Genomic DNA, 23,578 nt, shown 5'->3' with positions numbered 1-23,578 from the left:
ATATAGCATAAGATATTCGTAATTTTTTTTATTGTGTGTTACTTTTATTCTGCACTTTGCTTTTGAGTACAAAGGAATGTATGAAAAATCACTATGTATAATTTATACAACGTGCATAATACCAATAATAAGACCCGTTTAGAAATTCTAATGATAAATCTATGCTACATCATCGCGTTAAGCCCCTTAATCTATATTTAAGGCATAAATTCTTTAACATTTCTACAATAAAAACGTTTGTTTCGGGGTGATCATAAACATCATTAGGAAACTTTAAAATAACACGTCTTTGAAAAAACAAATCTGACCAAAACATATTCAATTACTGTACCGTAACTAAAATAATTTGACATACCAGTGCAGGTTCATAGACAAAATAATCTCGAAACGTAGAACTGTAAAAAGTAGTCTTGGCACACCTATGGCTGGGGAAATAATTCCAATATACAAGCAACAAAAAAAAAAACCCACAGTTGTTACACAAACATGAGGATTTTTTTTACTGCACCGTGTAACAGCAGGTATGCAAAAATGTGTAAAATAACGAAAAGTGTAAACGCTGAAAGAAAAACACCTTAAAAAGTAGACCAACAGAAACACAACGTAGACCATTAAAGCCTGTGAATTGATTCCTTGAATCCAAGAACGAATACGTTGACAAACTTTTGGCGCGTGGCAAGTACGTGTAAATGAGTTTGCTTTGGTGGTGCATGGTGCAGTCCAAAACCTAGGGCCGCTGCATACATAGTTTCCCTCACCTCAATAGCTCAGTTACATTAGTGCAGACATTAGTCGCACCGACTACAAGAGCACCAGTATTGAATTATATCCTAATATAGTTTTTAAAATACCTTAACAGCAATAGAAGGGTTATGTAAACATTTCGCCCTTGTTCTTCAGCCGACTGTTACCCCAAATTCATCAGCTTTGTAGACAATATTTGAGAACGACAGAGGGCAGCACAGATACTTTTTTGACGATACTTATTGTGAAAAATAACCTGTTCACCTTTCGTTCTTAGAATATTACCAATAATAAAATACGGTGAAAATAAGGGGGTAACAAAAGATTAAAATTTGAGCAAAGAGAAACAATTTAAAATTATGTATAATCCAATACTAATTTTTTAAATTCACAATTGAGATGGTTGATATTATTGCAGTAGGCTATGCCATAGATTCGGCATAATTATAAGGATTCACTCGATTGGTTTATTCAATATTTAAACGGTTTCTCATTGGTCAGTTCCTATTAATTCTTTGCTTTCTTTTTTGATAGTCGTTATTTCTATATTTGTTGACAATATTCTAACACAGAAAGGAGATTGCCGCCTCGTTATTTTTCCGGAGTTTCAGTACTTTATATGGATTTTGGCTAGGCCTATACGAAATATATTAAAAAAATTATAGTTAGGGATATTCCTTTAATTAAATTAATAATTAAATTATTTTTTTCAAAATTGTGAATAACTGAAAACATTTCAATTAATTTCAGGCAAACTCATAAAATTCTTCTAAAATTGAATTCTTAAAGCTTATATAAATGAACCAAAATCAATTTGGAAACGAAACATTTACCAGGGGCGGATTTAGGGGGGGGGGCCGGCCCGGACCCGGCCCTCCCTTTTGGGAGGTAAAAAAGGGGAAAAAAAGAAAAAAAAGAGAGAAAAAGAAAAAAACTGATAGCCCAGAATGCCTCAAATGTTATGTTCGTGCGTCTAGAACACAAACATTTCGCGGGGGCATGCCCCAGACCCCCTACGACAGTGTTGTCTCAATCGGCCCAACTTTCGGCACCCGCTTCCGGCCCCCCTTTTGGACATTTCTGGATCCGCCCCTGTTTACACATCATTAAATGAAGTAACATTAGAACTAGTTATACAAGAATGTTTTTATAAAAGAAAACTTTACGAAACAGTTCCAAAAACTGTCCATGAATTATGAAAAGAATCATAAGAAACTTTTCAACAAATAACTTTCAATCAGCTTTCACACTCAAAAACATGACGAGGTAGACAATTTTTTTTATCTTTTCAAAAACTAGTCCCCATTTAAACTTGCCCTTGCACGTGGGGTTAATCGTCGAACTCGCCCTCTACTCGAAACACTCTGAGGTATAATCTCTTGCTCTGACTCGGATTCGCTACTGTTCTCCTCCGAGGAATTTTCCTCATCGGAACTATCGTCCCGAACTATATTCCTTTTTGCAGCATTTCTGGTTCTCATTTTTGGAACGTTTTTAGCACTTCTAGGAAACTCGTACTCAAAGTCAGCTGAAGTGATTCGTTTTCTTAATCTAGTGGATCGCCTTCCAACGTTTCTTGTTGCAGGTTTCCGTGTCCTTTTCACAGTTTTTGACTTCTTTTGAACAGTTTGAGTTATTTCATCTGAACTGTAACTTTCTGTGTCACTTTCATGACCATTGCCTTCATGATCTGATGCTGAAGAACTGTTTCTATCGGATTCTTCCTCTTCTTCACTTTCTTCAATCTTTTTCTTATTTCCTCTCCTCCCTGTATTCTGGCTTTTATATCCATTTGTTGAAGCACTTGGATCTTTAAAAAAATATATATTTATAATGTTTTTTATCAAGAATTATTCCCAACATTTTGATAGAGGGGAGCACACATTTTTGTAACTTTTTTTTAAGGAAATTCACAGTGCAATTACAGTAACAAATATCTAGATAGTGAGGAATTATTGAATGTTATAAATGAAGTCACTGTTATACTCAAAAGACAGTGCTTGGGTATGCTAGTTTATCGAGTTAGTATAATGATAGTCTCCTATTTTATTCTAGTGACCACTTTTTTCTCCCACAAATATTGTTTTCCCTTAAAAATGGCCGAAATAATGTTTCAAACAGCAACTTTAAAGCTTCAATTAATAAATTTGATAAACTGAAACATGAATTTTAGTCATGTGGTTATCATTTTACCAACCAAGATGCAAGAGGTGTGTGATGGTTATTAGTGAATCCTAGAATTAGGCCTAGACCATATAATTGGGGTTGGGGGTGGGGAGAACAGAACAACAAGGCCACACTGATTAATGCTGACTTTCAAGTCACCATGCTTGGGCTGCAACAATTCTGTTGCATATCAACCAATCACAGGACATGCAACTCAGAATGTTTACATTGTTAAAGATAAAGGCTGCATGAACTTACTTGATTTGCTTCTCGTCATTTGAGGTGATATTTTATCACTTGATCTTGTACTCATCCGTCTTGGTTGTGGTGTTTCCTCCTCACTTTCTTCAACTTCTGTTTCTTCGTCATCATCTTCATCATCGTCTGCCTCATCTTCATCATCATCATCATCGTCGTCATCGTCATCATCATCTTCTTCATCATCATCATCATTATGAACAACCGCTGAAATTTAATCAATAATAAAAGAAATAATAATCCACTATAAAGAAAAAGGCTGAAAAAATTCAAAAGTTTCTTGTACATAATTCAAAAAGAAAATCAAAAACCAATAATTAAACAACAGCTACACAATGGAAGAAGATTATACTTCTTTCAAGGGTGTTATGTTTGGAAAAATTCGCAATTGACAGCGTAACCAGGTACAAAAGTTATTTACAAAATTGACGATATTATACAAATATAGTACAATGGAAAATATGATCCATACTTTTACTACTGCGAGTGACCCTGATACGTGGTTGCGGTTTTTCTTCTTCCTCCTCCTCCTCCTCTTCCTCCTTTACAGGTGCATGATTCGTCTGTTCTTTACTGGAGTGTGTTTGAGAACTGGATTGGTTTACTTTGTTTTTATTTTTAAACCTAAGAGAAGGACGTCTGGACATAGTACTGTAAATAGATGACGTGCTAGTGGACCCATCATTGTAACTTTCTTGTTTTCGGTCAACTTTCCTGAAACAATTTAAATCCGCAAAATTTACCTCCTTGTTGACTGATCGACTTTTTTTTTTAACTTGTAAAAATGAAACAATAAATTTATCTTCACCTACATCATTGTCATTTTCTATGGGGGGGATCCATGGCTTTTGCAGAAAAACAGAGGCTCAGTCAAAACAGAAAATACTGTAACATTTTTTCAGTTAATACAAAATAAAGGGGACTTTTAGCAGTCAAAATTCAGAGGGGGAGGGGGAATTGTAGTATTCAACACAGGAGGAAGGGGAATTTTGTCAGTCAAATCAGAATGATGTGTAATTTTAGTATTCAATACAGAAATTTGGCAGCCAACATTTAGCTCCTTTTGATCTGACACACACATACAAACATTAGGAATATTTCAAAAACTGAGACCTTTACCTTCGGAAACCTCTTCCAACCTGTCTTTCATACCTCAAGGCCGATTTATAATCTCCTTGAATTGAACGGATTCTTTCCTCCCACAATGCAGACAATCTCAATATCATACCAGAAATCTATACAAAATAAAAACAAATATATTACTAAAATATACCATCAAAAAATGCTTATGATTTGGCTATTCTTTTGAAGGGCCATAAACAGTAGAGCATTTCTATTTCAAAGATAAAAGCAAAAAGCTTTCTCATTTGGCTTCAACTGTTATTTCTCCACCAATCAAAATCAATCTTTCATCATGTGGTAGTGTTTGTCATGGGAGTGGAGCTGATTTTATACTCATTTGAAGTTGACTTATTTGATCTTCTTAAACAATCAAATACATTTTTCAATTGAATATTTTAGGCTTTTTTCCAGGAGGTAGATGCTTATCTACCCATCTCTTTCTCATGCTGCTTGTTAACAGGGGCAGATTTAGGAGGTGGGGGGGGGGATCCTGAAAGTAAAAAATAAAAGAAAAAAAAGAAAAAGAAATTATTGATTGCCCACAGTGCCTCAGAGGTTCTTTCCAGGCATCTAAAGAGTGTTGTCTCTCGATCAGCCCCCGCCCCCACCTACCTCTTTCGGACATCTCTAGATCCGCCCCTGGTTAACCCCATGCCTGAACACAACTCCACTCCCTAAACCTTATATTAAATTAATCTATAAAGATTCACCGATTTTACCAAACAATTTAAAAAAAGGAGAAAAATATTTACAAATTTTACATACTCTAGACTTCTTGCTTGGTGTGTAGTTCTTTGCATTGGTAAATATTAAGCGTACATCTTTGCACAGTTCTGCCGGGTTGAGGTAAGTGCCTGCTGTCAGCTGATCACGGACTGTGCTCAAATCCATTGGTACGTCAATGATATCTCGATAATCCTACAGAAAAATTATTGAAATATGTGATGAATGTTAAAAAACAAAACCAGATATTTTTTATTCACCTATAGCTGAAAAAACAGCAGATTTGTATAAAGATATTAAACCTTTTTTTGCCCTTTTGTTTAAACATTTCCCCCATTTCCACCCCCCCCACCCACATTGTCCGACGCCACAACGAGGTTGTTGGATAAGCAAAGTTAATGTGATTGCCAATCTCTAATATTTTGGTCCAAAAGCACAATTTTGAGCCATACTAAAACAAAAAAGCACTCCCTGTGAACTCTACCAGGGGTTTTATTCCCAGACCCTGACTGACGCTTTAGACGACCCCTTGGCTTTGAACTCTCTATCAGAATTGTTGGATCCCATTAACTACTGCTATTCATGTCATCAAAGAGTGTTTATCCTACCACATATATTGACTGGTCCACTGGGTAACGGAATGGCTCAGCATCCTGGCTTTCCCAGATAAACTGCAAGAGCTCCTTACATTGCTGCATCCATGCCTTGCTGTTATAACATGGATTTTCCATTTTAACCCGTTTATGTGAACTTGTGTCATCACCCTTAGAGGGAAACAGAAAGATAATAAAATAAATTAAATATATACAGTATAGTGTAGCAGTTTTTAAAATTTAAACAGCAAATACACTCACTTGCAATGGAATTATACTCTATAATATAATACCAGGCACTCATTGCCATCGTATAACCAATGGCTGGCAAATCCGACTTCGCTCTATGTGAGTGTTTGACGACACAACGCCGTTTGCTGATTGTCGGTGACAGTCTGAAAGGATTGTCATTAAAAGTGATCCGTCGCGCACGCCTCGTGGCGTTCTTACAATCAAGTCGGTGACTATCGTCGAGCGCATTAAGTGCCTAGCTTTGGAGTGAAGTTGTTTTTGAGTAATTCACAGGATTTGAGCTCCACATATTCCAACTGCAGTTGTTATATTCAGTGACATTCTCGAAACATGTTCAACATAACTGCCTCATATACAGTAGGATTTAAGAGTCATCTTCCGTCATACATCCAATCACAATACAGAAAGCTCATGATATTTACATTTTAACAATACAGAGGGATGATTTTTGTCATATTATCACGTGTGAATATCATTTCAAAATAAAGCCCTGCCCAGACTATCAAATTTTATTTAACAAAAACATATGACATGCCTAAATAAGGTCATAACATCACATCATGACCATATATAGGCACATCATGACTATATATGGGCATACAAGAGGTTTTTGTCAAAGAAAATCGATAATTTGGACAGAGCTTAAAATAATTAATGTAAGAATGTTGCATCTTACTCGTTTCCTTTTATTGCTTGAAGAGGGTTCAACTTCTTCGTCCGATAGATCATCAACATCAACCATAACATCTTCGTCTTGATCAGCTGACAACCGGTTGTACAACGTCATGATATCATCACAACCATCATCACTAGGAATGAGAAAAATATAATACTAATTATTAAAATATACAGCTCAGCGGTGAATGCAGAAGGGAGAAGTGGGAGAGATATTGTTAAAGGAAAAAACAATTTTTGTTGCCAAAGCAGTGATATTAATTTGATAACAAAGGTTTGTAGGTAAGCAATTTTGTTTTACTCTAGTCCTAGTTCTAGGGTTTATTGTCGACACTCACCCAATATCTTTTGTTTGTGAAATTCTAAACACAAGGTTAAAATCTATGGTTGAAAAAAGCCAACCCTAGAAGTTACAAATTTTGAGTCAATCGTGGGCAACAAACACAAAAGTAAAAACAAAAATGGCCCAATGTTTTGACACCAGCAATTACGAGTAATATCCGAAAACGAAGTTAAATCTTGATGTTATCCCAATCTGGCTCATAAAAATAGAGTTATAATTACTAGATTATTATACCACATGGAAGAGTCAATGATCAGACATAACTTCTATATTTTGTAAACAATAAGCATGGGCTTGCTTTGAAAAAACAAGGTTTCTTACTTTATGAACTCCAGTAATACTTTGGTGATTATTTCAGCCTGCTTCACAATCATGCTGCTTTTCTCATTGAATGTTATTGCATTTTGTTCTACAAGTCGTAACTCCCAAATCAATGCTGATATTCTCCTGAAGAAATAAAGATTAAGAAAGGTCAAATCCTGGTTTTGTATAACTAGGAAAACTAATACAAGAAGACTGTGTCTTCAGATATTCTGTGGTTTACTGGATACAACAATTTATCTCAGAGGGGTTTCTAGATGTTGTCTGCAGGATACACAAAATATTCCTGAATAGGTTTCTTAGATATACATGGGTTTTAACTATAATGTTGTCAGAGGCAAATCTCATTTAACTTGCCAATTCTATAATTCCAAGAGAAATGGGAGGTGCATATCACCACATATCACCCTATTTTGCGAGTTAGTACCCCTCACTTAATCAACAAGTTTTCCACTTCACCTTTGCACCCCATCAGCCACCTCTACCCCCAATATCTTAGATATGCCACTGACTGTGCACATACAATTCAAAGTAACTAAATTTTTTTTAATTACCTGTAGAACCTTTTCTCCAATCTTGACATGATGCTATTTAAGTCCGTTGGATATGGAACAACGTAAGCGTAAGCCGGGTATTGATCCAAATCCACGGGCGTACTAAAAGGTTCTGCCTCGCTAAGGAGTAACACTTGATCTATCCCAGCTATGATTCTATCACATTCGGTGTCCTGGTCTCTCTTGCCCCACTCTCCATTTTCTGGAGAGTACAACATCTGGCGGAGTTCTTCATCGTTCAATGGGACACTGCCACCAACTTCTTCAGGGATGTCTGTGGAGTAAGGAATTAGAATTGCAATTCAAATGAATACTGTGCATGTCTATGTGAAAGGTAATAACTGAACACAGAATACATAATAGGCTTTGCTTGTTTGTTTATATCCTTTTACCTTTACCATACACATGTTCGAGTGAAACTAATACAATAGTGCCCGATCAGTTTCACTTGAAAAGCCTTACTCTGGAAAAAGTGCAATAAAATACAATTTTTATCAATTCATTAATAAATTACACACAAGTGGTGGATTGGTAAGACAGAGATGCTTGCAATATATAATACTGTCTTAAAATCAGAGTACAGTAGTTCCAGACCCAATTACTGTACTTTGCTTATGGTTCAGTTGTAAGAACCATGTCTTCTTGGTTAAGGACTCAAAAACTGAGGTCTGTGTATACTTTAAAGAATCCAGTGCAGCTTTCGGAAGAGTATATATAACCCAGTGTTCTGGTTTAAATCAGTTACTTTCATTGTGGAAGAATGCGACTACTACTGAGAGCATCTCTATGGCAACTGGGATATTTTACTGGTCACGCCCATATGCTAACTCAGCACAATAAGGCTGTAAGTTACAGGTTAATTTTTCTAAATTTACTTAAAAGCAGTGAAGTTTCTAATGAAACCTCTTAGTAATAACATGGATATGTAGGGTGGTTTTGTTGTTTGGAGAAAAAAACTAGCTTTTTTCAAAGCACATAGAAACCACGTTGGCGTGGATATGTAGGTTGATTTTGTTGTTTGGAGATAAAAACTAGCTTTTTTCAAAGCACATAGAAACCACGATGATGTGCACTTCGATACTTGGGGTATGCATTATACTATCTTAGAAACCATATCAAAGATAAGACAAATTTAATACTGTACTTACTTTATAAGAAAATGTTCTCCTGTAGGTTTTCTTGTTTCTGGATCAATAAATGCTAATTTAAGACCAACTAAAGTTGGAGGACCAACTGTGTACTTGATACCTACGACTTTTACAAGCTCTTGCTCCTAAAGACAAGATAAATGAAATTGAAAATATAATACTGTATTACAAATGTTATCATAACAAATCAAGTACAGTAGATCATAGAACACAAAATAAATAAACAGCACTTTAAAATCTTGTGAGAAATTTGGGGTTTGTTTAAAAATGGGACTATCAATAATGTCCTAATAACCAGGTCCTCTGACTAGGTTTAAAGAAATTTGAGATGCAATATACAGTAACATAGTTTACTGACCCATCACAAAGTGGGCCTGTCATTTAACTTGTGGTAACTAGGTTTACTGACCATTTGAAAATAAGAACTTAAGACTTTCATTTAAGATGTGATTACCAGGTTTAAAGACTGTCAGAATATGGTACTGTAAGACTACTGATTGTGATTACCAGGTTTAATGATTATGACTGTCAGAAGATGGGACTGTGGGACTAACACCTGCATTAACCAGGTTAATTGACTGTTAAAATGTAGGACTGCCACTGTTTACTACTTACCCTAATATCTCTCCTATGCCATGGTTGCTTTTTGGGGTCAATAGGATAGACCTTTAACCTTTTCACTGCATCTACATAACCTTCATGACCCTGGCGGAAGTACATGACCTCATCTCCCATCTGTGGAATGTATGGACATCGTCTTGGAATTGAGTCTGTGATCCAGGGCGAAGGTTTGTACTCATCAGGCAACATGTGTTCTAATGGGCCTTCTAAATCTCTTCGTGGCAGTGGTTTCTAGATGTAAAAAGAAAATATATAGCATAAAGTACTGTTATAAAAATGTTGGTAATTAACTATATTATTATTCTAATATCTACTAATACTTTTCAGACCAAACTTACATTATTTTAATGTTGTACAGCAATTTGTTTTCATAGAATTTTAAGTTTTAGACTACATATACTTGTATATTGTTATACTGTAGTTTACCTCTACATGTTTGTATTTTACACACTGTTAATGTTTTTCAATACAAAAATAAATACAAAAAAAACTACCTTTTTTCTTTTTTCTTTTTTCCTTCGTTGGGGTACCTCTTTTCTCTTGACTTCATTTGCTTCATATTCCGTTTCTGAATCTGTCTCCAGTTTTACTCTATTTGTTCGCCGTTTGGGTGGTTGCAAGTTAATCCCAGCATCAGCGATCCAGTCCGAATACTCACTACTAGAATCGCTGCAGGCGAAAATTGGAAAAACCATTAAAAAATATAGGTAGAATACCTGTATCAGCTGACTATTTAAATTGATCCTTAACTAAAACATCCCTCATAAATAATAGAACCATCTGTATATAAACACAACATGTGCATCCTCATTTCCTTTTCCTTGAGTATAATATGCTATATAAAACTGGAATATTATTTATTATAAGGGCCATGGAAATTACCTGTTACTGGAATTACTGCTCTCCCACTGCATTTCCTCTTCTGAACTCTCCAACACTAAACTATTATTACCAGTCTGAAACAAACAAAAATACTTAATAAAACAATTTTTTGTAAATTTCAAGTACTGGATACACAAAACGGTAAACAGTTTCCTCTAAAATAATACCATTCAGTAATATAACAAATTACAATAAAAAAAGAGCAGGTTATTTTACACTGCCTAATAAACAAAATAAAATATTACAGATAATTATAGCATTGAGCTATAATAAGTAAATAAATCTCTACATTTTCATGATTATAGTATAGCAATGTTTGCTATATTAATTTTAACATATAATAAAAAACGAAAATTAGAATCAATAATGGCCACACAATTGTCATTTTTAGGGGGACACAATATTCATTTCTATTTATGACAAATCTTTTGTTTATCATTATTGCTAATTGTCTCTCACCTCATCTTCTGATCCACCGCTATTGTTAGTTCCTGGACCAGGTAATGAATAAGGGTCATCTTGAGCTGACCTTGTTTGGTAGTTATGAATATTGCAGCCTTTCTTTCTCTTTCTAAGAAGTCTTTCTATTGAATCCATAGAATCAGTCTGTTGAGCAAATAAATACAAACAATTTAAGCCATGTAGAGGGCAGTATTTGACCAAGCCTCCTGTTAATTTTGCAACTCTATGCTTACCCTTGGCAAGACATTCGGCTTTTTCTTCTTCTCTGATTTGAATTTACTTAATTCGTTCTCACGATATGCCTCTCGTTTTTCTTCCAGCCTCCTAAAGGTTACAAAAAAAAAAATAAATATCAGTTCAGTTCTCTCATTCTATCATTTTTAAAATAAGGCAATTTTAGTCATCATTTATATCATTCAACAGAAATAACATGAGATTTCATTTTTTATTAGGGCTGACACCAGCAGGGGGCTGTGAGCCAGTGAGGTCCACAGAAAATACACAATTCGTCAGGCAGAAAAAAATTTTTTTTTAACATATTATATATTAGTAGACTCTAAAATCGATTAAATAAGCATTTGCTAAACTGTCATAGTTTTTGGAGGCTTGCCCCATGGACCATCATTTCGCTAGATTTTAATCCACATCCGACCACACCCATTTTGCTCTAGTTGAAGACACAGCGAACCCCATCAGGCAAATCCTGGCACCACCCCTGTTCAAAGTATGGTTTGTCATTCCTCAACAATGTTTGAACAGACATAAAGACATATAATTTTATTTGATCACATGTCTAAAGCAAGGCATACACTAATTACATATTGTTTGATCAAAACAATTTTTTTCCGTCAGCTTTACTATGAAATATTTCCCAATTTGTCTGAACAACCAAAGTTGAGTTATAAGGAACCTGAACTTAGATTATCACTGATTCCTTACTTGGCTACATAAAGCGGAAGCTCTCGTACAACTACTCTTCTGCTCCAAGCCAACAAGTCCGCTTGAGAGGCTTGCTGGCTTACAAGAACGTTACCAGTCGACTGACGCACGCCCTCTATGTGTCCACTACGCCGAACTCCTCGTGGAGATACAGCGGCCGGACTTAAAGGGCCATGATCTACAAAAAAAAATCAGGAAAATGAAGTAAGGTAAATGATTCTATATGATCAATTCATTTTACAAGCTTCAAAAAGATACTCTCCCTCCCCCTAAACATTAAGGGTAAGGGTAATAATACTGACTGTTTCTGTCTCTTCCAGGCGTGCTTGGGTGGAAATTTGATGGCCCTGGTTGATTTCTATCGTCCTCATCCACCACAGGATTATTCTGATTCTGTTGCATCCTCATAATTAATGTGTCTAATATGCTGGCAGCTTGCTGGTCTTCATTGCGTGGGACATCACCAATAACGCCGGGCTCACCTTTAAAAAAAAATAATAAGAAAAGATAACACACTTTGTTATATTTTTTCTTATTCATTTTTTGCAATTAAGAGAAATAAAAAAATTTCTATCATAGTATTTTTCTGCAATAATCGTTAAAACAATAGGTTATTATCTATTGCAAACCTGAAACTTAACGTCAACAGTTAAAAAAAATTTTAATCAACCCCCCCTTTACCATCTAAACTCACCATTTGGTGCTACTCCTATCTGCGGTATTAATGAGGTATCCTTGCAGTTCTCACGTCCAGGTACTAATCTTTGAAAGCTGGGTGGATGAGGATTGCCATCCATGTCAACTAGGAATGGCGGAGGCATGAGATGTGGAGCTTGTTGCGTCTGTTCATCTAGGACATAGTTGTTTGCATCACGCATCAGCGGTCGGTAATCCGTGTGAAAGAACTGTTCATATGGTACCTAGTAATGATAAACATATGTGAGCAAAAAATAATGTAAAAAGGCATCTATAAATAAAAAATATGTTGTATAGAATGTATATTTAGCCAATAGAAATCAAGGAATGAGAAGTCATTGTTTTTATTATAGTATAGTTTGTTTAAATGAAATAAATGGACTTAAGTATAATCATAGGAAAATTGTATTTTGTTTCATTGTATTGGATTGCCCTTTATGGAGAAACTTATCTTTTACAAATGCTTTAATAATAATTGCTCATATTTCATTTCATTTACTTTGCCTTCAATATTTTATAGTCAATGACATACAAAATTTACAAATTTCTCAATTCTGCCAAACAGGATCAGCAGAAGTATACTCATGTGGCTCTCAAATACAAGTAAGACAATTGGAATCCAGGACCAAAAAACCCAGCAGCAGACAATAAGCCATACATACATTATCAAACATTTGTTTGTCACCAGTGTGATTGTGTATGCCTGTATTGAAACATGTGTTCACAAAAGATTGTCTTTCAATGTTTGAAGTTGTCATTGGTATATTTCTTTATATGTCTTTCCCATAGCCATGCTATGCTGTAGACGACGTTGAGAACAAGCAACCCATCTTCTCACCTTTTTATAGTTCTCACCGGAACCCATTCCATGAATACTCAGGTGACCGTGAGAGTCTGTAAAAGCGAAATACCAACCATTTGGAGACCACTTACAATCAAATACTGCACCGTGTCCTTGGCCCTCTATCTACATGGAATAAAAATTAATAAATACATATATTTAAAAAAATATATATTTATCATGTAATAAGGTTTTGGTATCTAAACTGCATTACACGTTCATTATCAGTAGCGTATACAGACCATTTTTACAAAATTTGAAATGAAAATTTCTGATAACCTGGCACCTACCACCGGGGAACTTCCAGAGGAATACGCACTTCGTGCTCTATTTCACACTAGCTAGCTGGTCAGGATAGGTTAGGCTGCTGGAAGTCCCCCAGTGAGTTGCGAGACGTTGGCAACGCTGATTCAAAATAAACCCGATAAAATGGTCTATAGTATATGATTTTACAGTCAATGGTTGCTTCTAGAAACTAAAAACTTTAGGTTATCAGCTAAATTTAACAGCTAATTAAGGATGATAAGCGCAGGATGTTCAACCAGCACAAAACAAATTAACAGCTTACTACAAGATATATAAGTGTGTATGAACAGAAATGATGCCGATGACAATGTAATAACAACATTGCAAGAACCTTGTATCACTTGGTAAAAGGCACAGTATAAATCTCTATATTATTATAATTACAAAACCCTTAAATTTATTAAGTTGTTGATTGAGTTGTTATATAAACTAAACACTTACTGAATTACAAAAGCTGCTTATTTTTTGACCTGTCTGAAGGTCCCAGAGATTGATCATGCCATCATGACCACCACTTAGAAACACTCGCGGATCGGACGGACATGGTTCTAAGACAAAGATTTCATCTGTGTGACCCTGCAATAGATATATAAAGTGAATTTAAAGTACGGTAATAACAAAATAACAATCTACACGCATGCAGCAGATTTCACCAAAAACCAGATTGTGATTTAGTGTATTATTTGGTTAAAAATTGAATACATGATAATTTTCAAAAGAACTCTGTTCTCTTGAGTGCAACTTAGCTTTATGAAAGCAGCTTAGCTCAAAAGGCCGAGAAGGTGGTAGCCACTGCAGTGGCCAATTCAAGAATTTGAAATAGAGGTGGCCAAGGAAGGGACTTTCACAGATGGAGGGTCCAACATTGTTGGGACTGAGGTAAGAAAATTTATGAATATGGCAACTCTAGATGGCTGGTAATGGCACTCTCAGACTTAAATTTGAATATAATCTTTTTATTCTCCAATTTTTTTTTAACATTTCAAGGGGGGGGGGGGGGGGGGGGGCTGAGCCTCCCCTTGAAACCACCACTGCACTGATGTTTGGTCTCTGGTTCAAGTCAAATCGCTGCTCTCCTCATGTCATTACCTTTAATTCATACTGTAGCTTGCCGGTGTTTGAGTTCCAGACTCTGACTGAGAGGTCGTTGACCGCTGTTACAACAAACTCGTCTAGGAGAGACCAGCCAATCATAGTGACTCGATTCTTCATAATTTTGTTGCTTTCCTCTGTCGTTGACTGCCTTGAGCTTTCAATGGAAAGTTAAATTCAGTGATTACCCTATGTACAATGAAACATTGGCAGCACTTTTTTGACTAACTTATTTATTATATAAATTTTCGCCAGCAGTTTATACCGACTTCAGACTGCAGGTTAGAAATCCATCATAGACTTACTTGAAGTCATTTATTCGGTCTTTTTAGTACAATTCAATAATTTAAGTCAAAGAGTAGAGAAATTTGGGAAGAGAGCATATATCCTGTTTGTAAATTCATCACTTCCCAAGTTACAATGAAAGTCGCCACCATCATCATTGAAATGTGACTGCTGTACTCTAATTTAGAGGAAGTACACTCATTTCAACAGTATGATTTAAAAAATAAGTAAATCTAATGCCCTCAACTAAACAAACCATGCGCAATGTAGTATTAGTTAATTAAAAAGAGCATAGAAACAGCAGAGCATCCTCCAATAGCTGCGAATAAGTGCGTATAGTTTGTTTACGTTCACAACAAGTGAGTTGTTCTCTCTTCCATTTTTATACTCTTTGTTTATAGTAGAGTAAGATACCTTTGCAATCTGGTGGACATGTTGAGAGACATACTTTTCCATTCTTGACGTTCATAACGCCACACTCTCGCTGTGCCATCTTTACTTCCTGTAACAAAGCGATCACCTGCGTGGCAAAAGCCAATGCTATCCACACGATCCTACGTTAGAAAAATAAAATAGATCAATCAATAGATTTTATTTGATTTATATTTAATTTATATATATTTATGCAAATGAGCCATGGATTGCCAATAGTAAATATAGCAGCAATCCCTTTTACTAACACAACACATTACAAATGCATACACATAATATTGAAATGAAGTGAATTATATCTTTTTAATCACAAAATATAGTATCTGAATATTATACATATATTGAATATTAAGATTTGTGAAAACCAATGAAATTTTAACAACATATTAAGATTTGATCGTAAAACTCACCGCGTGTTCTTCAATCTCTGCGATTTTCTCAGGTCCTGATCCAGCAAACATGTAAACACGAACTAACTGATCTGAGCTTCCAGTCACAAGAAAAGTACCGCCTGAAAGCAAACATAATTAAAGGATATCATTCTTCACAAAAACAACAAAACAAAAAGAACTACAATATTAGTACTAGACGTCTTGGTACAGACTTGTTAAATGTATAAAAAGTATAGCACCTGCAGTCTAGAAAGTACTGTACAATGTTATGCATTTCTAACATGATTAATACACGTTGACTGTTAGAGAATGAAGGGTAAAAATATGAAAGTAATCATAATAGTATATAAACAAATTCTATACTAGTCACAAAATACAGGAAGCAGTTGCTATGTTTATAGCACCACCAATATTAGCCATTTTTATTATATAATCATACAGCATCATTATTATGATGATTATTATTATGATTATCCATACCTGGACTGAAAGACAAACACAGCATTTGCGCTCCTGACCTTGATCTCTCCAGGAATCGAACTGGTCTGTTACTGCAAAACAGATATAAATATATATGTATTTATAGTTTCATAGGTACTAATAACATGAATACTTAAGTTAGGCAAAAAAAGCCTTACATGAATGTTGATAGATTAGAAAAATTGTTGTGGCTTACTTGAATGTGTTCGTGGCTGGGTTCCATTGCCAGAAGCAGACACAGCCGTCCGTTCCCGTGCTGGCCAGGTATCGCACTGGACCACAATTCAAAGGTGAAAACTGTTAAAAAAAAATACATCACAGTTACAAATATCCAAGGCCAAACACTTGATGAAAAATATATGAAAAATCTGAAGACATTGGTATAGTAAATTCAAAGACGGAAGGGGCAGGATGGTCATGTTTATGGGTTAATCCAGAGTAAGACAGAAATCATCCTTTTGTTTATTAAAAAATATAAACATCCCGATAGCAGAATATTAGAACAAAATATTAGAATGAAACATTGGCAACATTTTTTTGACTAACTTATTTATTATATAAATTTCGCCAGCAGTCTTTACATACCGAATTCAAACTGCACGTTATGAAGCTAACATAAGTAATGTTCCAGTCTTTTCAGTATAATTCAATAATTTAAGTCAAAGAGTATAGGAAGTTGGAATGTATTCTATTAAAATGTATTTATAACAGTAGTGCAAAACACAATAGTAATGTACAATAAAAAAAAATTATATTAAAATTAAAAATAATTAGTAATAACAAGAAAAATAAAAACAAAAGGAAGAACAATAACATTAACAACACCAAAACAACATTTGAACAACAATAATATCAGTCATTTATTAATTCATTATATATTTCAAAGCTTAAAATCCATGTCCATAAGAAAAAAAATGACAAAACGAATAAAACTTAAATTAAATATGGTATAAAACAGAGTACCTAGAAGCAAATGTCTACCACATTTCACATATATTTAGGAATTCTTTCCCTCAAGAACCATATGAATGATATTATGACAATGACGATGATGATGATAATGATAATATTATTGTTAGCAAAGGCAAAAAGAAACTATTTTTTAACCCACATCATATCTAATCACACCCTTGGTCAATATATATTTAAATGTATTGTGAGAAATTTTTAATAAATAAATACATAAATTAGAGATATATAAAAAAAAATTATAACTATAAAACTATAAATGACAATTAATATGTGATAATGTGAGAATTTCTGTAAGGTTCAAGATTCAACTATTTTTATTGGTACATTAAGAGAATACAAAAAAAAAATATTTTCGCTTGCCAGAAAAATTATGTTAAAACGAAAAATCTAAAATAAAAATATGCAATAAAAAAATGATTAAAATAGAAGAAGACTTTTGGTAGTACTGTACCTGGTAAGCCCTGTCCACACCAACAAATTCATGTGACATGCCATATATAGGCACATCACGACCATATATAGGCACATCATGACTATATATGGGCATACAACAGTTTTTTGATAGAATGGACAGAGCTTTGGGGACTTTGCTTCACCTCTTCTAGGATAACTGCACGTATCACTCACCATAAATTTCTTGAATGTTTGGCAGTAAACGTTTACATAATTTAATAACCATAAATGCAAATTAATACAACATGCACTCTTGACATAAAAATGCATGTCGCTAATGTTCCAATATTCAATGCCAAAGGTAAGCCAAGTCAGTATTTTGAGTGATTTTAGCTTGGATTCTGATGCTCACCTTTTAATCTGAGATACTGAGGGCAAATTCTAGCGTATACCGACACTTTTACATCACCAAAATCAAGCCCATAAAATGTAGGCCTACTTACAATTGTTGAGTATGGAGGTTCCACAACGGTCAAAATCTGCTGGATGGATTGACCCAATTAAATAGTGTGTATAATAGTAATACGATATGACAGCACTTACCTCGAGCGACGTTATCATGCCCGTATGTCCTTGAAGCACAGCGACCGGTGCCATTGTCCGTAAACACCAGACTCGAATTAATTTATCCACACTAGCTGCAGCAATTAATGTGTTCTCGTAATTAATATGCATGTCAACGATTTCTGACGCATGTCCTCTGAGCGTGCCCAAAAGTCGGCCCGAATGACTACCCCAGATCTTAACCAGGTGGTCATCGGCACCCTGTAGAATGGTAGAGAATTGTTGAAAATTTTACGAGCGTTACCTATACATTTTATACTTTCATAATTTCATTTTCATAATGATATTTAAATCTAAATGATTAAATTATGAGAAACATTACGACACGTACGGTGAATATTCGGTTGCCGCTCCTATCAAACAAGATACAGTAGACTGACGAAAGATGACCTAACGTTCGCAAATGCTGCGAGATTGACTTATATTTCTCCAACGGCAGAAGATGACAAGTTCGCGCTTGGCCAACATTTTTACGACCACTGAGAACGTGACCTGAATGATGGAAGAAATAGAAAAAATGTAAATTTGACACACCAGTACTCACAACCGCTGCTAAATGGTTTGATTGGCTTACATAAGCCTGTTTAACGTTTGCTCTTTTTTATGTAAATTAATATCAATCAGCATAATTAGATCTAAACTGTATGCTGAATTTGGAACGATTCATGTCCCCTACATGCCTACAATACCCGAGTGAAAGCAATGTAGCCTTACTCCTTTAGAAACAAGCCTTCAAAATTTGTTGTAGTAAAAGTGTGAAAAGGGATTGGACTTCTAATCTGTGTATCAGGAAAATTTGATTTAAAAAGTTTTTTGATTATTTTACATTAGTAATTAAAATTTTAATCAGTTTTTTGATGGCTTTCCAGATGACATTATAAACATTTGTTAAACCAGTTAAAAAAATGATAAGTAACATTTCTTCTAAAAACCTCTCTACAAATCTAATTAACTAAATGATTTAATGTAGTACGGTACTTACAAATATTTGGTACCCTGCCAAGTTTTCTTGGTGGAAAAAGGGGACATTGATTGGTTGTGGCACTATGCATATAAAGTGGCCACGCCCTTGGTTTCACATCTTAAATATAATTAAAAAAACAAAATTAATAGTATAACAGTGAAATCAGAGGGGAAAAAAAATTTTCACAAAAATGAAAAAGTTAACAACACAGTAGCATTATTAAATCTTGAATTTTAACTTTTTTTAATAGTTTTTTTTTTTTTTTAGCATGTGGTGTTGTAGAACTGGGTTTCGGTGATTGTGATTATATGAGTCTCTAGCAATAAAGACCTGTAAATTGCAAGTGAACTTTTGAAAGCTGTAAAATTCTTCTGCCTTGTTCCGTTTTGTAAGTTTTTTTATCCAAGCCAATGCCATCATATTCTTTTTGTTTTGTCAATGGCACATAACACAATGTTGTTTACATTCGTATCAGGCCCTATGTTTCCTCTAGCAACTCAGCCTCTTTTCAATGACTTAGAGAGAAAGCCCTTACCTTCAGCTGTCCGTAAGAGCGAATGCCTTCCTGCCCCAAGCAACGACTTAACTCCTACGACACTGGGTTTTACATCACGGTCAAGCAATGGCCCAACACGTTCACATACCTTCAATAGGTGATCTCCCTTTATATGGCTTAAAGTACTAGCCTAAAATTAAAATATGTTTGTCAGATTAAAATTTTTTTTTTAAATTAAAGAAGTACAATACTCTTTTTCTTTTTAAAATGTTTAATTACATTTTTTTGACTACTTTATAATACTATCATTACTTGTCATTTGATAGTTTGTAGTTACAAACTACATGTTAGACCTCATGAAACTATTTGATAGTTTTACATCTCCACCTTCATCAAATTTTGGCACCTCATGAAAAAATTAACTATTTGCTTTTTCTATAAAAAAAAAAAAAAAAAAAAACCAATACACAATTATATTTTCAATTGAAAAAAAAATAATGATGATCTGAAAAATTGTTGTCATAAGTCAAAGAAGAGTTGGAAACATAAATGTCAGAATACATTACAAAGATTCATTATATATTTCTTTAAAGAAAAAAAAATATATTAATTTACACAATGTAAAATTAACAATTTATTTTATCTGGCCTTACTTTTACTTTAAATTGCAAATAATAAAATTAATAACATTAAAAAGGTGAACATTAAAAATTTAATAAAAAATGTCTGTACTCTAAAATTAAGAGGGTTAAAACTTTTTTTTTCTTTGCCAAGCCTTTTATTTCCATAATCACATTAATTTATAAATGAAACTCACATAAGTTATACTTTATACAAAACATAAGTAACATACTATATAGAGAAAATGGAATATAATAATAGAAGGCCTCTTTTAAGTAGAACTATATAAAAAAAAAATAAATAAAAAAAAAAAAAATAAATAAATAAATAATAATAATAATATAATAATAATAATAATAATAATAATTTACCTTGCATATCTTCAAATCATTAATTACAAGCATGCTTGGATTACATTTACTTTTACTATTACTTTAATTTACTATTATTTAAAGTGTCACATTTGGCGAGTTTTGGTGCCAAATTTACATAAATGAGCGTAACACCTCAACCGTCTATTTGACATACACATTTACTACAAGGGTGTCATTTTATTACAAAATCACAGATTAATTAAGTTCTATTCATCACACCATTTAGAAAGACACATTTTTCCTAGGGCTATAGGCTTTTCAACTGCTTTTTGAAAGGAGAGTTTCTGTTTGAATTCGAACAATGTCGGCTTCTTATTCTTACATCGACATATATATAAATAAAACTTTGTATGTAAAACAACCAAGTTTATGTAAACATTAGTTTGAGAACCAAAACAAACAGCTTTATAGGACAATTCACTTCCATCTAATAAAAAATGCTTGTTAATTTCTTTCCAGAAATTAATAGTGATTTTACAGTCCCAGAAAAGGTGAGAAATTGTTTCAGTCTCTAAATGACAAAAGGTGCATTTTTCAGATTGTATATTTATTTTGAAAAGAAAATCATTTTAGAGGGTTAAAACTTGGTATTAAACAGTGTGGGTAAAATTGTATTGACAAAGAAGGTTAAAATTTATAAATATATAAGAATGAATTCTATGAGACTTTTCTTTCATATGACAAATATTTACGAAACCTCTTTTTATTGTAATTGTTTACTTTTTATTCTAATTGTAAAAAGAATAGGGCCTAGTAATTCCTATATGAACCTTAGGAATACTATGATCCTAGAATCAATATATACTGTTAATATGAAAATCTAATCCTAATTCTTATATAGGCAAAATAAAATCTATAAAAAAAAACACACATAAAATTTTAATTTCCATAGAAATCATGGTTCTTACCATTATTATTAAAGGAATAATTATTATAGGATTAAGATTGTAATTTCTTCTTATATAGGTAAAATAAAATCTAAAAAAAAAATTCATACATAAAATGTTACTTATCTAAAAAATTTCATACATAAAATTTTAATTTCCATAGAAATCATATTTCTTACAATTATTATTAAAGGAATAATTATTATAGGATTAAGATTGTAATTTCAGGACCACATGATTCCTACAGGAATCATAGTATTGTAAATACTTGTTTTATTATATAGTATAGATTTTTTTTTTTAACTCTGTGGATTAACCAAAACACAGGAATGAATAGTTAATATATATTTAATAAACTAATCTAGCTCATAATTTGTCTCAGGCAAAATATTCTTCACTTGATTAACACATTATTTTTCTATTAATGCTAAGTTGATATGTAGATTCATCTATTTTCTATCATTATAATGCTTGAATTGAAGATGAAAATGGTTATCTATTATATTACAGTACATTAATTACATTATTATAAAAACAGCCTGGAATGGAGCCCTCTGTGTCAAGATTACTGAAATACGGCTACTATCAACATAAATGATTTCAACCAATCAGAACCGAGCTTATCCAGTATCCTGGATATGAGGTCAAAGTGGAATTCATATGATGTAATCCTATTGGTCAGACTGCACTGTGCGTAAACGTCATAGGAAATAATGTCAACTATCCTATTAAATGCAAATCAACCTCGCTGGGTTTGTGGATGTATTTAGGAAAAGATATAAATGAGACATATTTAGGTAAAATAATACATTTTTCGGGTATAAAACAACATATTTGACACATGAAATTTACATGAATAAAATTATATAGACTTTTGACAACGATTTTCACCATTTTAACAATTTCTGTATCTAAGTCAAAAAATTGATAATTGCTCGAATTATACGAGCTAAATTCAAAGTTTTGAGATTCACTTACTAAGTTTGCAAAGCTATTCAAATGCTCATTGCCTTTCCAATCAAATCGTCTTGGAAGCAACTGAAAATATGACAATTCAAAATTTTAAATATTCAAAGTTGTAGAACATTTCAAAATCTAGCGATTGGTATCTTTTAATATGGTAAAATATTTTCATATCGTGTAAAAATAAGCTAAAACTAAAATTCATTTTAGTTGAAATAAGCATTCACATGTCGTACAATATCGTAGAATGTGATGTTCACTCACCCCATACTCTTCCAGTTCGCGCCGTACATTCTGCGAAGAAAGAGCAGATATTTACAAACTGAACAACATAAAATCCTAACTAAAACTATAATTAATATATATTCTTACCTCTGCTGATTTTTTACAAGGTCCATTTTCTAGAAATTTAACAATTAGGAAGTGCAACTCTGTGGAGAAAGACAGACGAAAATGGAGTCATTTTCTTCCTTCTCGAGAACTGGCGAAAATCGGAGTACAAAATAATTGTAAAAACCAACCTCTCTCAATATCCTTTACATTTTTACGGGCATCATCTTGTTTAGACATTGTCTAAGAAACAAATGTTTGTCGACATGGAGATTTTTATTCCAAATAATACCCTGTTTATACAATTTTACAATACATAGACGCCACAAACTGGCGGCGAAAATAAACCAAGAACAGTACCGTAGTAGTAGAGGTCATGAAGACTAATTATGTAGTTGTAGGTAAATATTCATACACGGATGAAAAAGAGTTCAATTCAGTGATTCCTTTATTTTCCATTATCGAACCCAAAATAACTAATTATATGAAAGAATATATGATTTAATATTTAATTAACATGTGTTAATAGTATTATTCATTTTCCCTGTAAAACATTGCTGTTTTTAAGTCGGAATAATATTTATTTTGATTTCACGGGGACTACCATTTAATTTACAGGCTGGAGAT

At 33.6% G+C, this 23,578-nt stretch overlaps 1 protein-coding gene across 1 annotated transcript; it reads right to left on the bottom strand.

Annotated features, from left to right (window-relative positions):
* Positions 1 to 1,845: 1,845 nt before the first annotated feature.
* On the bottom strand, positions 1,846 to 23,328 carry LOC117103893 (PH-interacting protein-like). The gene is made up of 34 exons (XM_033244519.1): positions 23,143 to 23,328; positions 22,994 to 23,052; positions 22,886 to 22,915; positions 22,637 to 22,696; positions 19,816 to 19,966; positions 19,299 to 19,397; positions 18,648 to 18,808; positions 18,296 to 18,517; positions 16,524 to 16,624; positions 16,328 to 16,398; positions 15,866 to 15,966; positions 15,438 to 15,577; positions 14,736 to 14,895; positions 14,088 to 14,222; positions 13,338 to 13,466; positions 12,498 to 12,723; positions 12,106 to 12,285; positions 11,804 to 11,981; positions 11,098 to 11,188; positions 10,862 to 11,008; positions 10,403 to 10,476; positions 10,015 to 10,189; positions 9,515 to 9,751; positions 8,900 to 9,024; positions 8,580 to 8,593; positions 7,752 to 8,025; positions 7,198 to 7,323; positions 6,535 to 6,667; positions 5,622 to 5,777; positions 5,056 to 5,208; positions 4,288 to 4,403; positions 3,641 to 3,882; positions 3,169 to 3,375; positions 1,846 to 2,554 (listed from the first exon to the last, which is right to left on the bottom strand). The coding sequence occupies exons 1-34, from the start codon at positions 23,189 to 23,191 to the stop codon at positions 2,040 to 2,042; spliced, it is 5,037 nt and encodes a 1,678-aa protein (XP_033100410.1). The 5' UTR covers positions 23,192 to 23,328; the 3' UTR covers positions 1,846 to 2,039.
* Positions 23,329 to 23,578: the final 250 nt, after the last annotated feature.

The sequence above is a fragment of the Anneissia japonica genome, unplaced genomic scaffold, assembly GCF_011630105.1.
Source record: "Anneissia japonica isolate Jap-2015-1 unplaced genomic scaffold, ASM1163010v1 scaffold1810_len1271414_cov176, whole genome shotgun sequence".
NCBI lineage: Eukaryota > Metazoa > Echinodermata > Crinoidea > Comatulida > Comatulidae > Anneissia > Anneissia japonica.
This window is presented reverse-complemented; position numbering and strand designations above follow the sequence as displayed.

What these genes read in the sequence shown, in the direction of transcription:
- LOC117103893 (XM_033244519.1), bottom strand. Translation starts at nt 23,191, where the DNA reads ATGTCTAAACAAGATGATGCCCGTAAAAATGTAAAGGATATTGAGAGA. An exon ending in CTTGTAAAAAATCAGCAGAG is followed by an intron (nt 22,916 to 22,993) that starts GTAAGAATATAT and finishes CTTTCTTCGCAG; the next exon opens with AATGTACGGCGCGAACTGGA. An exon ending in TAAGCAGCTTTTGTAATTCA is followed by an intron (nt 13,467 to 14,087) that starts GTAAGTGTTTAG and finishes TATTCCATGTAG; the next exon opens with ATAGAGGGCCAAGGACACGG.